Source organism: Erythrolamprus reginae, chromosome 4 (assembly GCF_031021105.1).
Source record: "Erythrolamprus reginae isolate rEryReg1 chromosome 4, rEryReg1.hap1, whole genome shotgun sequence".
In the NCBI taxonomy this organism is placed as follows: domain Eukaryota; kingdom Metazoa; phylum Chordata; class Lepidosauria; order Squamata; family Dipsadidae; genus Erythrolamprus; species Erythrolamprus reginae.
Genome location: NC_091953.1, coordinates 49,844,375 through 49,859,514, shown reverse-complemented (window position 1 = coordinate 49,859,514; position 15,140 = coordinate 49,844,375). Strand labels below are relative to the sequence as shown.

Genomic DNA, 15,140 nt, shown 5'->3' with positions numbered 1-15,140 from the left:
GGAGGGAAGGAAGGAAGGAAGGAAGGAAGGAAGGGATTTCTTATTCTCCTTGCCATCTTCTCATAAGGAAAATCAGTGGGGAAGCTTGCAGGAAATCTGAAGTTTCTCTCACTCCCACTGCTTTTTGCCCACCCATGGATATTTTGTAGGTTTAAGAAAGGAAATAACACTGAAACTATGCAATATAATAAAAGTTTAGTGATCCCTAAAATAGTACTAACCTCGTATTTACCATTGCTACTCCCCGACCTGCAATTTTGTATTTAGATTGCATTTGAAATTCCCCTCTGACAATAACATTAATACATGCTGGGAGTTTCTTTCCTGCTTTCCTGTTTATTAGTTTTAAAAAATTATGAACAAATTTAAAAAGTCAACGATTTTACCCTGTGTTTCCCTTTTTCAGAAAATTAAAAAAACCTCCATCTTGTTGGTTACATAATTTACAGAAACGACTAAACAATTGCCACTTTCAGATGTTCTTATCTACAGATGAGAAGATGGAAACCAAAGTCTACCAACACTCCATGCACGCTTGGCTTCAACAGTATCCATTCACTGTCTCATGAAAAGAGTTGAATCAGAATACTATATAGCAGGTTGAGAACACCCTGTAGTATTCAGAAAGTAAAACAACTGGAGAGGAGGTTCCTAAATAAACAATTCAGGCAGAATTGGGTACCGACAAGATGCTTGCATAATATGCAGGAAGAGAAAGGAAGAAAGAAGGTACAATACTAACTATATGGCACAACCTGTCATATATTAAGAACATTTTAGAAGCAGTATAATACAACTTTGAGATCTGTAAGTAGGCATGACCCACTTCCCAGAGGCTATCATATGAGGACAAATCATGCACTACAAATAATATTTGGAGGTGAGAGAAACTTCAAATGTAAGTTATCAGATTCCCTTTAGGGATTGCACCTATGACCACGCAGGACCAACCTGGAGGAAGCTATCCACCAGTTGCAAGAACACGAGTGAGAAGTTAGGTGGGGAGACCCAAACTCATTTATAGCCTCACACTGTATAATATAATAAGGACATGCATTGAATTTGGCAGCTACTATGCTTGTTGTCCAAGCACAGACAAAAATAGCCAGAGAAATGATTGAAGCCTGGGAAACAGGTGTCCTGTCAGTCTGATTTAGCACCAGCCTACTAGGTATTTAGGAGTTGAGTGAAAATTACCAAAAGGAAACAACCATATATGACTTCATAGCCAGCCATCAACAATCTAACATCTAAAAGCTATATACAATCAGACACCATATAATTACAACACATGGAACAGCCCAGTCTGGAGAGAGAGAATCAAGTCCTCTGATGATGGCTCCAGCAGGAACTGAAAGCTTGGAAAAATAAAACTTTAATCGCGATGACTCATTCAGTGGCTATGAAGTCATATATGGTTGTTTGGATCCTGCAACATTATCTGGGACATGTGTATTTACCTTCATCTAAAAATTAGTCTGGATGGGTTTGCTAGATGTTTAAAGAGTCCTTTCTTCCATATATTTTGAGTGACCACTTAATGAGTTTTAAAGTATACCAATAAAAATGTACGAAAACGAACAATTACTTTTAGTGTCCTTCGTAAATATCTCAGTACATAGCTTAATTACCATACAATCTTGTCCCCCTCAGCATAGTTACATTTTAAAATTTTTGCACACAGCTGTGTTTGAATGTAGATAATAAAGGAAACAGAATTCTTCAAGGGAAATTATATGTTATTTGAGAATTTTCTAACTAAAGTGGCATCTGCGATTTAAAGTTTCCTATTATACCATACCAATTTAAACTTAAAAGCAAGGCGAAAAAAAGAATTTTATCCATCAAGAATGTTTATTAAAAATTAAAGTTATTCTTCTGTAGCATATCTTATTTGCATATATTATAAACCTTATGTTCAGGGTTTGGATATGAGGGAATATTGAAAATATAATATGCTACATTTCCAGAAACAATGTTCTTTCTTTATATAAACTCACAAATATTATATATTATTATTACTGTTACGGATAATGATGGAATAAAAGTAATAATATTAGTTTTTAAAATTTTTTACTTCTTTTATATAAGCATATAATTTACACAGCAGCTTGTATCTAAATTTGTTCAAAATATTACTTATCCAGCAAATCTGTCATCCTAAGAGTATAAGTGACTGGCCCAAAGGCTCCCAGTTGGCTTCATGCCTAAGGTAGAATTAGAAATCATGGTCTCCCAGTTTCTAACCTGATGCCTTAAACCTCTACACCAAAGAGGCTTTATGTTTACATGCATAGAGATATATACACACATATAAGAGAAATAACTTACATATGAAAGAAGAAAAATGGCAATAATTTTCCATAATGAAAAATGAAAAATGCTTTACCTGCCTCTCAAAAAATAAATAAAAAATAGAATTGGCAGATCTTAACAGGTAATTGAAGCAGGGAAAAAAAAGAAAAGTAGCATGGAGAAAAATGGAGTGGAATATTATGAAAAGGCAATTAAAACAATAACAAAACCATTCTATATTGCATTTGTTTGTCCAATTTACACATATCTATTTGATAGCTGACTCCAATAATTTTCCATACATATTATCCAAAAAGAAGCTTATATGTTCCATTGGTTTATCAAACTACCAGAGGAATTTTGAAAAGTAAACATTTTTATCTGATACTTTAATTTTTTACAATCAGACAAATATTAATTAGTGCATCAAATTGATTAAATCGCTTGTCAATGCCCAGCTACTAAATTCTGTTGGATAAGTTGTGCGGCATCTTTCATAAGTTCTCAATGCTGCTGCTCTTAAGGGCCAGAATAACAGATTGATAATTGGATGAAAACAAATGACCAATAGATTATGGTTATGTAAATTAATGATACAATGACACATCATGTTATTTATACCTACTTTGCATAGTCAAAAAGTCGGCTATCCCAAAGAACATGTGTTCCTCTAGCACCAGAATGGAAAAATGCAGAATCAGTACCATCAAAATTGTTCAGGCCATCTTCAGAATTCTTAGATGCATGACTGTGCACAACATCTAATAGAACTGTGATTCCCAATGAGTGGGCAACATCAATCAGTTCCTTCAAGTCATCTGGAGTGCCGTATCGACTAAAATGCATAAACATTTGGAATTAATTGTATACAAAATTGATTTTTTTTAAAAAAAAATTCAGTATGATTACTGCTATTATGATTCAGTAGAACTGTAACTGTTATTTAATGACAGCATATTAGGCAGGCATAGAAGATATTTTATCTTTTTAAACTTAAGAAAATCAAGTGATAAGACTGAGATGAGTATAAAAGGCACATCAATCATGTGATATAATCCTAGGCTAAACAAACAACAGTTAAACCTATACAGAGTATTAACTCAATAAAATTTACATTTTCTTCCTTTTTTTACGCTGGTATACTGATCTGACTCTCAGAGTAAAAGAAAGGCGGTGAAAAAATAACTCACTGGGAGGCCTTAAGCAAATCAATACATGCTTTCAGAAGTGATAGGAAAAAAGTAAGTTCAATCTCTCTCATATCAATGCTGTGAAGTATATACACGATATAGACTGTAAGCACTTCACAAGTAAAAAGTGCCGTAGAAATGAAAGAGCAAAATTTTAATTTGCATCACTTTTCAGTCATTTCAAAAGGAAATCATAACTTAGTTCACATTCAAACTGACTTTTAGAAGAGTATGTTTTTAGCAACTTTAATTTCAGCAGCATATGCAGTGTATGTTGAATGTATTTAGAAATGGAATTGCACTGGAAAAAAAGCTGGAAGGACAAGCTGTAGCTACAAAGATAGCTTGTTCTAATCTCAAATACAGTATCTTGTGATAGAACTCTTGATTATATATGCAGAGCTGGCAGCCATTAGATTTCAGATAGCTTTGAATCTACAATGATACTCAAGCAATTAACAATGTAACTTAGCAATCAACTGCATCTACCTAATGTGAAAGTTCATATGGTTTATGCTTGAATATTTAAACTGTAATATTTATAAATCTAAAAGAGATTTACAACATTATTTGAATTAATTATAGTTATAAATAAATTTATATTATACAGCCCCCCCAAATTACAGTGGTTTTGCTCAATCAAACCAAAACAAATGAATTTTATGCATGTTCCCACTAAATATCTTTCAGTGAAAATAAAAACCACACTTCTCAGTAGAGAAACTAACAAACTATTCCATGTTTTTGAAGAAATCTACATAGATAATGAATTAAAAATAAAATATATTGTTTTATTGTAAGTTATCTTGACAGTGATCCCAATAAAAGAAACAAAACAATTACAATAAAAATATTCATTTATTTAAAATAATTTAGTATACATTCCCTTGGATTGCCTCATTCCCAACTTTGAGGTTTTATTTGGACACAGCTGTCATCCACAAATTTTGAAATCTGGGAATGGAGAATATATATTTTTTCAACTGAAATGAACAATTATTGAGATGTAGGATTGAAAAACTCAAGCCCCTAACATACTTTCAGTTTTACTACTACAGTACTTTCCTCGATTTCTTTCTTATGTTCAGTAATATTTATTTATTAATCAAATGGCTTTATAAGAAAAGTTGAAAATTGCAGAAGTTGCCTTTTATCAAGTTCTTTGATACCAATGAATCAATGTCGGACCATATTTCTATTGTTTGTACCATGCAAGGGTGACAGTCACTGAAATATTAATCCATTTTGGACTGTAGGTTCATTTGGGCTACAACTGTTCAACTCAGTCCATCACATACTCCCTGATCAAGTTAGTCAATTTTGTATTTTTCATTGGCTTATATCTTTCTAATAGATTTTTCCTATGAAGAGGAAAAAAGAATAAAAACAGCAAAAATAATAAAGCATACCTTGATGCTGCAAAAAAACTTGTGACCTGATAACCAAAACTTGCATAGTAAGCATGTTCCATCACAGCCATCAACTGAATACAGTTATATCCTGTTTTAAAAAGAAAAGTAGTGATTGCAACAGTGGCTTTTTAAAGATAACAGTGCCAATATTACAACTGATTTTGTCAAGATCATCTGTATTTATCAAGACATAATTTAGAAGTACATTAACAGAAAACTTAATGAATTAAGCCCAAAAGAAGTATATTTTAAAAAAAATCAAAACTGGGAAAGCTGACATTTGAAGCAAGCTTTTAAGTGTATTGAAATATTGGCCTTTTACTAAGAAATAAATAATATGCAAATATAATTGTAATTTCACTTTAAAACATTAAGTATCCCAATGTGCATGTTCTGAACTTAAACTGCACTTTTGATATTTACAGTGTTAATCATAAAAGTAACTGACTGAAGTTACTGATATATTAAACTTTGTGCATTTTTTCTTAATGATTCAAACATTTCCATTTCTAATTGACATTTTTTCCTCCAAATTTATTTCCCTCAAGGAATCTTTTTAAAAAAAACCAAACACTGAAGAAGCAGAAGTTTGATTTGAAATTTATTGAAAGTTCAGAACACCAAAGGAGGGGGGGGGGGCATTTCTATTTGTCCCTTATGCCACTCAAAATATTTTATATGATGTTAATGAAGTAAATCTGAAGGGAAAAGTATAATTTAATGATGAAAACACACATATTTAAAAGAAAACTTTTACTAAACCAATGAAGTCAACATATATAACAGCAGATAAGTATCCCCTTTAAAAACCAAGCAAGGATTATTGGCAAAGAATAAATTACACGTCGAACTTGAAAGTTTGTGAACATAACCATTTTATATTACTTCATGCATTAGCACTTAGTATCAACACTAATTAAAATCTTGATTAAAAATATTTCACTTAATTTAATTTTCTATGACTATATAGTTATATTTATGGCGTGGTGTCATATATGTATTTCCTGTTGATAGAAGGATGGAGTGATTTTAAATTGCAATTTTAAAAGATTGTTCTGTGAAAAAAAACGTATCTGTATTGTTTACAATGTTCACAACCAACTGTACTATTTATTAAATTACAGACATTTTTTTTCTATCAGTTATTGATGTTTCTAATAGAATCATGGTGAATTTTAAATTGATCTGTCTCTTTGATCCTTCCCCCTCAAAAAACTAACATTGGATCCAACCTGTCTGGACAATTTTCATCCAGTTTCTAAGTCCCATCCATCTCTTAGATATTTTTTTTTGTGTGTGGTGATGGTAAAGTTTTGAAGAACTTATTTACATAGTTTTATATTTTAACTATTTTTCTATTTGTCTTTTTATAACCTATGAAATGTTGCTTTATTATAGGAGAGATCAGTGGCATAACGCAGTGATGACGAACCTTTTTTCCCTTGGGTGCCCAAAAAGCACATGCCTGAGTGCCCACATCCATAATTCAATGCCTGGGGAGGGAGAAAACAGCTTCCCCCACCCCCCGGAAGGCCAGAAACAGACTGTTTCCCAACTTTTGGTGGACCCAGTAGGCTTGTGTTTCGTCCTCCCCAGGCTCCAAAGGCTTCCTTGGAGCCGGAGGAAAGTAAAAATGCTCTTTCCCATCCCCCTGGAGGCTCTCTGGAAGCCAAGAATGCCCTCCCAGAACCTCTGTGCAAGCCAAAAATCAGCTGGCCAGCACACATGTGCATGTTGGAGCTGAGCTAGGGCAACGGCTCGCATGCCAGCAGATATGGCTCCGCGAGCCACCTGTGGCACCCGTGCTATAAGTTTGCCATCACTGGTATAAAGTTTTAATAATAAATAAACTCACCAAGAATCAAAAACTATAAATCAATTTTCTAATTATTGTATTTGTATGATAGAGTCAGAAGGGATTCTGGAGGTCTTTTTTTCCTTAGTATTTTCTTGAAAATTTCCAATGATGGAACTGCTCTATTGCATACGAGCACTAAGGCGCTAATGATGTTCCCAGCTCTTACTGGCTAGCAAGCTCTTTCATTGTTACTCTCTTCGAAGAAAGATTTTTAAAGCCCCAAACAGGGGATAAAATAATGTGCTGAAGCTGACCAGAGTAAGAATGGCAGCCGGATGAATACCTGGTAAGCAGATTCTTTTCCCTGTATACCTCCCCAAAAATTAAGATGCATCTTATACTCCAGTGTATCTTATACTCCAAAATATATGGTACATGCAACTTGATTCATAAATTGAACTAGCAATTTACTTATGGATGTGGCTCTTTACATTATATTACCAATAGTATCTTGGCTTTAGTAGCTTTCTGAAAAATAATACATGTACCACACATTAAAATGACCTGAGGTGATGCATTAAATAGGAATATGGAAACTTTTGAAATGAATTTTCTAATAAAAATACAAGAGTCATTAAAATGTATATCAAAAGAAGTCACAGATCACTTACCAAGGTCTTTGATTTTTGGAAGGACATTGTATGTAAAGTTTTTATATGAAGCTATTTTCCCTTCAGGGGAAGCAATTCCCACATGAGATTCATAGATTCTTACACTTTTGGGTTTCTTAGGAATGGGATGTTTACACTACACAAGAAAAAAAAATAGTTTAAGAATAAAAATCTGAAAGCTGTTAGTTTTCTTAGGCAAGAATGGACATGATGTTAAAATATAAACTAGCACATTACATTTTTTATAAACACAAGATATGGAGCATTGAGGGCAATTTAATGTGCATAAACTCCTTTCTCTTTAGTTCCCATGGGACATAATTTAATTCAGACATATTCCACAGGAAATGTTGCTGGTTTCAAAATTGTAGGTAGAGTTAGGCAAAAGTCTACCCTTTTTTGCATGCTTTCACTGTACATTCAAAGGGGGCAGGTATTTGATCATCTGGCTGAAATTATCGTTGGAGATGCTCCAGCCAGGCAGATATTATAAAGGCAAAATATACATTGGCTACATAGATTTCTAATTTTTAAGGTTGGAAAATTCTTTTTAAATAACCTAATTAAAATTTCTCTGGTCAGACAATTCATAGTATCTCAATTTGACCAAATTGTTTTTGACCAAACAATTTGTAAGCAAACTTCTATTCAAAAGTCATAATGTATTAGATTTCATCATTAACTTGAAAAATATTACACAGAATAGATACAATTCTCTTTTACGGTGTAGAAGTATTGTAACAACATTATTTATCATTATTTTTGTCAGCAAATAATGCTTTTAGAAAAATCCTAGGGCATATTTTAAAGTTTATCGGTTCCTGTGCTATTTATATTGGAAACATCATCCACTGAACATCTTATATTGTCCTTTCCACTCCATTGCATCCCAGTCCTCAGTTCTCATCTTTCTTTCCTATCAATAAATGAAAGATTAATTTACAGAGCCTATTAGCAGGAATCCTGTAGAAAGAACATCCAAAATTAATAACAAGTCTCTTGACTGCTAAACAAGTTGTAATTGCATGCAAGTTGCATAAATCAGTATTGCTTATCACACAGAACTGAATTACTGAAATATGGAATGCTTTTTGAAATGTGAAAGTTCACAGACTTTGTAAGATTAAAGGCTGGCAGCAAATCACAGAAAAGCTTAAGTATATTTGACAATTTTTTATTTGGTTTTGAAAGGGACAAAAAACAGATGCAGGTGCTCTGTGTACTGTTATAAATTTAATTTTCTAAAGAAAGTATTTTCCTTTTGTAGCCTATGTTACTCTGCAATATAAATAATGGATACAATTATATTTAAGGTTGTTTGAATGAACTCCTGGAAATTTAGATTCTTCAGAATAATCACAGTAATAAAACTCACTTTAATATTCCCAATAGGTTCTTCAGTTGACCTAAGTACTTCAACAACACCTATCACTCCAACTGAATCTCAAAATATCGTTTTACCAGGCAATATATTGAAGTAACTCGGCACTCATGAAAGTTTTCTGAATTTAATTCCTGGAAATGCTATCTTGGTACAGTATGGAAATTGTTTGTCATTACTTTTTTCTAGGATTTTTTAAAGAAAACAACCAGTCTTAATGTCTTCCATCTAGATCTGTCCAGCCTTAATTTTTCAGCACAAATAAAATAAATTAGGGACTACATTTGATTGATAAAATTTTCCAAGGATAAATGTGTGTTGGTATGTTGCTGTGTGTGTGTGAGTACACACACACACTACTATATATATATATGTGTATATATATATGAGGCCAGAACAAGGCCGAAATAGATCTATTCTAGTCTCCCTTAATTTTCAAATTCAGCAAAAACATGTGACACAAGCTGTGATGCTCCTTCAATATACCAGGGTGATTCGACACAAAAAACATGTAACCCTTCAGAGCTGAAGGGATTGAATACTGTAGCCTAGAGGTTATTCTCTGCCTTACAAGGCAAAGGCTGCAAGTTCAAGTCTTAGTGAGGGTATGGCTAGCTGATGAGGCCAGAACAAGGCCGGAATAGATCTATCCTAGTCTCCCTTAATTTTCAAATTCAGCAAAAACATGTGACACATACAGAATATAGTTTATCGGCTATGAATAAATTAACTGCCTTGGAAATGGCCCTGGGTTGGTCTGAGAGGCAAAAAGGAAGCTGTGATGCTCCTTCAATATACCAGGGTGATTCGACACAAACACACACACACACACACACACATATATATACAGTATATATACTGTATATATGTATGTATGTGTGTGTGTGTGTGTGTGTGTATGAAGGTCTTGGCATATTCAGGTTTCTTCCTGTGTAAGATTTAGAAACCCGAATATGCCAAGACCTTCATACCTGTACCCGTGAAAATCTACGAAAACACACACACACACACACACACATATATACATGTGTGTATGTATGTATGTATCACATGTTTTTGCTGAATTTTTAAAATTAAGAGATACTAAGATAGCACTATTTCGGCCTTTAAGTATATATAAAGCCCAGTAAAGGTAAGGCTACCTGATGAAGGCAAATAAGTTCAAAATAGATCTACAGTATAGTAGTCTCCCTTCTTTTATATATATGTGCGTGTGTCTGTGCGTGTCTGTGTGTGTGCGCGCAGGCGTGCATATAGTTGGCACTTCTAATAAACAATTTTCTACATGTAAAATATAATTCTTTCTTCAAGTAAGTCTCTAAGAGAGTTTACAAATTTTAAGAAAAAAAGCTCAAATGTATAAAAATATCAATTTTTAAATTTATAAGAAATAGATCAGTTAATTTAATAACTTACTTTATATGGAGTTGATGGCTCCCAGTGTTTCCAGTCATAATTCACATTGGTACCCTCACGAACTACGTATCTAGCCCAAGGAGAAATGCGATAAAGGATCTCTCCAGTTTTGGTTCTTATTACCAACTAAAAAATTCAAAGTAATGAGAAAGTATGGAAATTAAATTAGGATTGGAAGTATAAATGAGATGTAGCTATGATTATAAACATCAATCCCATATTTAAAGAATTCCTTTTCTCAGTACTATACTTTGAAAAGATTTATGATACAGATTATTCTACACTTAAACCAAGCCACATACCCACAATTAGGAACAAACTCTGCTTTATATTTTCAGACATGATATTCCAGGTCAAATCCTATTTCCATATATAACTTTTGAACTGCACTTTCACAATAGCTCAATATTAGCTGTCTCAGCTGCCACAGAAAGTACACACATTGGAGATAATATTGCAGATTCAGTATTTTTCCTTGCCTTTAAATATGGAAATAAAACAAGCGGTTACTTATTCACCCTTTATTTTCCTTCAAAAAGCAAACCATGGGATGCCTATATACAAATAAAAGAGAAATTTATTTATTTATTTATTTATTTATTTATTATTTAGATTTGTATGCCGCCCCTCTCCGCGAACTCGGGGCGGCTCACAACAAAGCATAAACAGATCGTACAAATCCAAATAGATTCAAATAAATTTAAATATTTAAAAAAGTTTTTAAAAAGAACCCCAATATACTAACAAGCACACACACAAACATACCAAACATAAATTGTACATGCCCGGGAGAGATGTTTCAGTTCCCCTATGCCTGACGGCAAAGGTGGGTTTTAAGAACTTTACGGAAGGCAGGGAGAGTAGGGGCAGTCCTAATCTCCGGGGGGAGTTGGTTCCAGAGAGTCAGGGCCGCTACAGAGAAGGCTCTTCCCCTGGGGCCCGCCAACCGACATTGTTTAGTTGACGGGACCCGGAGAAGGCCCACTCTGTGGGACCTAATCGGTCGTTGGAATTCATACGGCAGCAGGCGGTCTCGGAGGTATTCTGGTCCAATGCCATGAAGGGCTTTAAAGGTCATAACCAACACTTTGAATTGTGACTGGAAATTGATCGGCAACCAATGCAGACTGCGGAGTGATGGCGAAACATGGGCATACCTAGGTAAGCCCATGACTGCTCTCGCAGCTGCATTCTGCACGATCTGAAGTTTCCGAACACTTTTCAAAGGTAGCCCCATGTAGAGAGCGTTACAGTAGTCGAACCTCGAGGTGATGAGGGCATGAGTGACTGTGAGCAATGAGTCCCGGTCCAGATAGGGCCGCAACTGGTGCACCAGGCGAACCTGGGCAAACGCCCCCCTCGCCACAGCTGAAATGTGGTTTTCTAATGTGAGCTGTGGATCGAGGAGGACGCCCAAGTTGCGGACCCTCTCTGAGGGGGTCAATAGTTCCCCCCCCAAGGTGATGGACGGACAGATGGAATTGTCCTTGGGAGGCAGGACCCACAGCCACTCCGTCTTATCCGGGTTGAGTTTGAGTCTGTTGACACCCATCTTTATAGAGAGTTGGAAAAACTCTCCTCCCCAAGGAAGCGTTGGTAATCTCCTGGACCCAGCTCCGTGTCACCTCCCTGCCGGCCGAGACCAACCAGGAGGGACACGGATCCAGTAAACAGGTGGCGGAACTCACAGATCCAATGGCCTTGTCCACTTCATCAGGTGTCACCAGATCAAACTCTTCCCAGACAGGTGGACAAGTACGTGCCCCAGTCACCTCAACTGACTCGTTGTCAGTCGACTCTGTTTCCCAATTGGAGTCGAGGTCGGCCCGGATCTGAGCGATTTTATCAGCCAAAAACGTGTTAAAATCCTCTGCACTACTCTGCAAGGGCTCCCCAACTCCCCCCTGATTAAGAAGGGAGCGGGTCACCCTAAACAGAGCGGCCGGGCGGGATTCCACTGATGCAATCAAGGCGGCATGGTACGTGCATCTTGCCGCCTTGAGCGCCACTTTGTAAGTCTTAATAAAAGCTCTTACAAGTGTTCGATCAGATTCAGACCTACTCTTCCTCCATCGCTTCTCTAGACGTCTCTTCTGGCGTTTCAACTCCCGGAGCTCCTCGTTGAACCATGGAGCTCTACGGGGTCTAGCGCCACGGAGAGGTCGCAAAGGCGCAATCCGGTCAAGAGCCTCCGCTGCAGCCTTGTTCCAGGCTTTCGCAAGAGACTCTGCCGAACTGTGGACAAGTGCCTCTGGTATAACCCCAAGCGCCGTCTGAAAGCCCTCTGGGTCCATCAGGCGTCTGGGGCGGAACATCTTAATTGGTTCCGCCTCCCTGCGGGGAAGGATTGGAGCCAGGAAGTCAAGCCGTAGTAGAAAATGGTCTGACCATGACAAAGGCAATGCTTCTAAGCCCCTTAGTCTCAGACCATTACTCAATTGCTCGGAAAGGAATACCATGTCATGTGCGTGCCCTCCCTCGTGAGTCGGACCCCGTACTACTTGAGTCAGGTCCATGGCTGTCATGGTGGCCATGAACTCCTGTGCCAACCCAGAGGTTTCGCCGAGTGACGGCAGGTTGAAGTCCCCCAAGACAGTAAGTCTGGGGAACTCCACCGCCAACCCGGCTACCTCCTCGAGTAGCACAGGCAGGGCTTTTGACACGCAGCTTGGAGGCAGGTACGTGAGAAATAAGCCCACCTGAACCCCTAAGTCCAACTTCATCAAGAGTGACTCGCAACCCGCAATTTCCGGAGCAATGAGTCCACGTAGGCAAAGGCTCTCCCTGGCTATAATAGCCACTCCTCCCCCCCTTCCCTGGGGTCGAGGTTGATGCCATCAAATCCCGGATGAGGAGAGCTTTATTTACCACCGACCTGGCATTAAGCAGCAGCAACCTGAGCCCAGGGGCAGAGTTACACTCATCACCAGTACCCAAGATTGGGCTCACGGAGCCAGAACAAGGGATCGTTATTAAGCAACGGTCCCTCGTTCCCCTGGAATGGCTAACTCCGTGGCCCCCGCCATATCTGCCTCTCCCCAGCAACACTGGAATATTCCGACCCTCTGCCTCCCCAGAGATCGGTGCCCCATCCCCTCCCGCCTCTTGAGCGTCAGGTGGGCCAAATCTACCATTCATACTCTTACCATTCATCTCATCCATACCGTAACCCCTCCCACCCCAGTCATCCCAATCATACCAGCCATTCAGCTCATGCACACAGGTAACTCTGTCCCAATCATCCATTTAAATTTAGAACCCCCAATACTAAAAATAGATTAAATTGATAACAGTTTAAAACACTAATAAATATGTAAAAATGCAATTGCCAGTTAATTAATTGATTAGTTAAATATTAAAATAAATATTAAATATATTTATAAAAATATAAAAATATAAAAATAGCTAAGAATAAAATGTATTAAAATGTATTAAAAATATAGAAAAATATAGAAAAGGAGTCAGTCAGCAGTTCTTAAATAGTCAATAGAGAGGTGGTGCCAAAGTCTAGGTAAATGGCTTCTAAAGGGTTTATATGATTGTCCACTTAGTAATTTTCCAGGTTTCTGGGGAAAAAGATCACCAAAGTGCTGGCCCTGACCCCTGACCAGCATCCCCAGTCCAAGTCCATATGGCTTAGTTGTTATTTCCCCCAACTTCCTCAACCTTATGTTCTTCTTTTTTCTTGTCGTTTGTTTCAATCGCCTTCCAATCGCCTCACAATAGTCTCTCCGGCTCCAGACCTGCACCATGGCCTCCGTTTCAATGGTCCCCCTGACGACGGGCGCCCCCACCATTTGGCGCCACAGCGTCCCGGGAACAAATTTATCACTGAAGGTCCAGCCTTGTTCAGTCTTGGTGCTCAGTCTTCTCGGTAATATTCCCCAACAAAAAAAACCCGAAAGACATTCCAGAGCCGCAGGGCATCAAGGTCTTATTGAGGGTGCTCTCTTCCAGCCTCCAAATCTCCCCATCCTATCGAGCGCGGCAACAGAGGAAGGCAACATGCAGTGGGTGAGGGGCGGCTGAGTTCTAATTAGCCGCTGCCATTACCGCTTCCCAGCTGATCGGCCCGACAGTCCTCACAGCGAAGGAGACAGCGAAGAAGACAGAAGAGCCACGGGAAGCAATCGTCCCATGCAGCAAATGCTCACCCTCCAAGCCTCCGGGCTGTAAACGAGCTGCAAATGGGCTGTACGGCGTCTCCGACTCCCTCCGACTCCTTCCCGACAGTACAACATAGCTCAGCTGCAAATAGCAGCCGCCATTCCGCCACGTCTCCGTCGGTCCGGTTCCAGGCGTGTCCGCGGCCAAACAGCTCACCACTGCCGCGAACACCGCCGAATCAAAGGTCTCCGGAAGCAGGGACACCTCACCTCCAAAACAGGTTGCTGACTCGACGTGGGGGGTTTCTATATTCTCTATATTTTCTGATGTTTCAACCGTAGTCCGGTGGAGCTATGATTCCACGCTACTTCCCCCACCGGAACTGGAAATTTATCAGTATGTTTTACTGAATATACAAAATAAACTGACTTAATTTTTAAAAATGAAAAGAAAAATACAAATGATAAACCAAAAGAATTACCTGGAAAATTTAATCTACAAAAGAGACTTGTTACAACCTTGAAAATATCTATGCAATGGAATAAAGAAGAATTGAAGAGAAATGAGAAACTATGACAATATTTGATTGAAGTAAAGATTAAGATTGTTTGCAAAAGGAAATACTACAATTAGTTTATTTCAACAAAGGCTTTTTTTTGGCAAGGTTCTGACAATCGTTTTTGGATTTTTTGCTGACAGCAGGATTGAGAAGCTGATATTGTATGCATTTGCTTATAAATAACTGATGGGACATGGGATGAAGACTGTTTATAAACACATAGAAGTTTAATAATTATTAAACATATTTATATTGGCTGTGATAAAGGTAGGAAGTCACTCCCTATGTATTTCTATTCTACAAAGGCCACC

General features: G+C 37.6%; 1 protein-coding gene across 2 annotated transcripts in view; it reads right to left on the bottom strand.

Annotated features, from left to right (window-relative positions):
* Positions 1-15,140, bottom strand: part of GBE1 (1,4-alpha-glucan branching enzyme 1) — a 155,355-nt gene that overhangs the window by 68,967 nt on the left and 71,248 nt on the right. For both annotated transcript variants that reach the window (XM_070750257.1, XM_070750256.1), the window contains exons 4-7: positions 10,164-10,289; positions 7,367-7,502; positions 4,895-4,985; positions 2,921-3,130 (exon numbers count right to left, since the gene is read on the bottom strand). In XM_070750257.1, the coding sequence (XP_070606358.1) occupies positions 2,921-3,130; positions 4,895-4,985; positions 7,367-7,502; positions 10,164-10,289 (563 nt within the window). The remainder of the gene's footprint in view (positions 1-2,920; positions 3,131-4,894; positions 4,986-7,366; positions 7,503-10,163; positions 10,290-15,140) is intronic.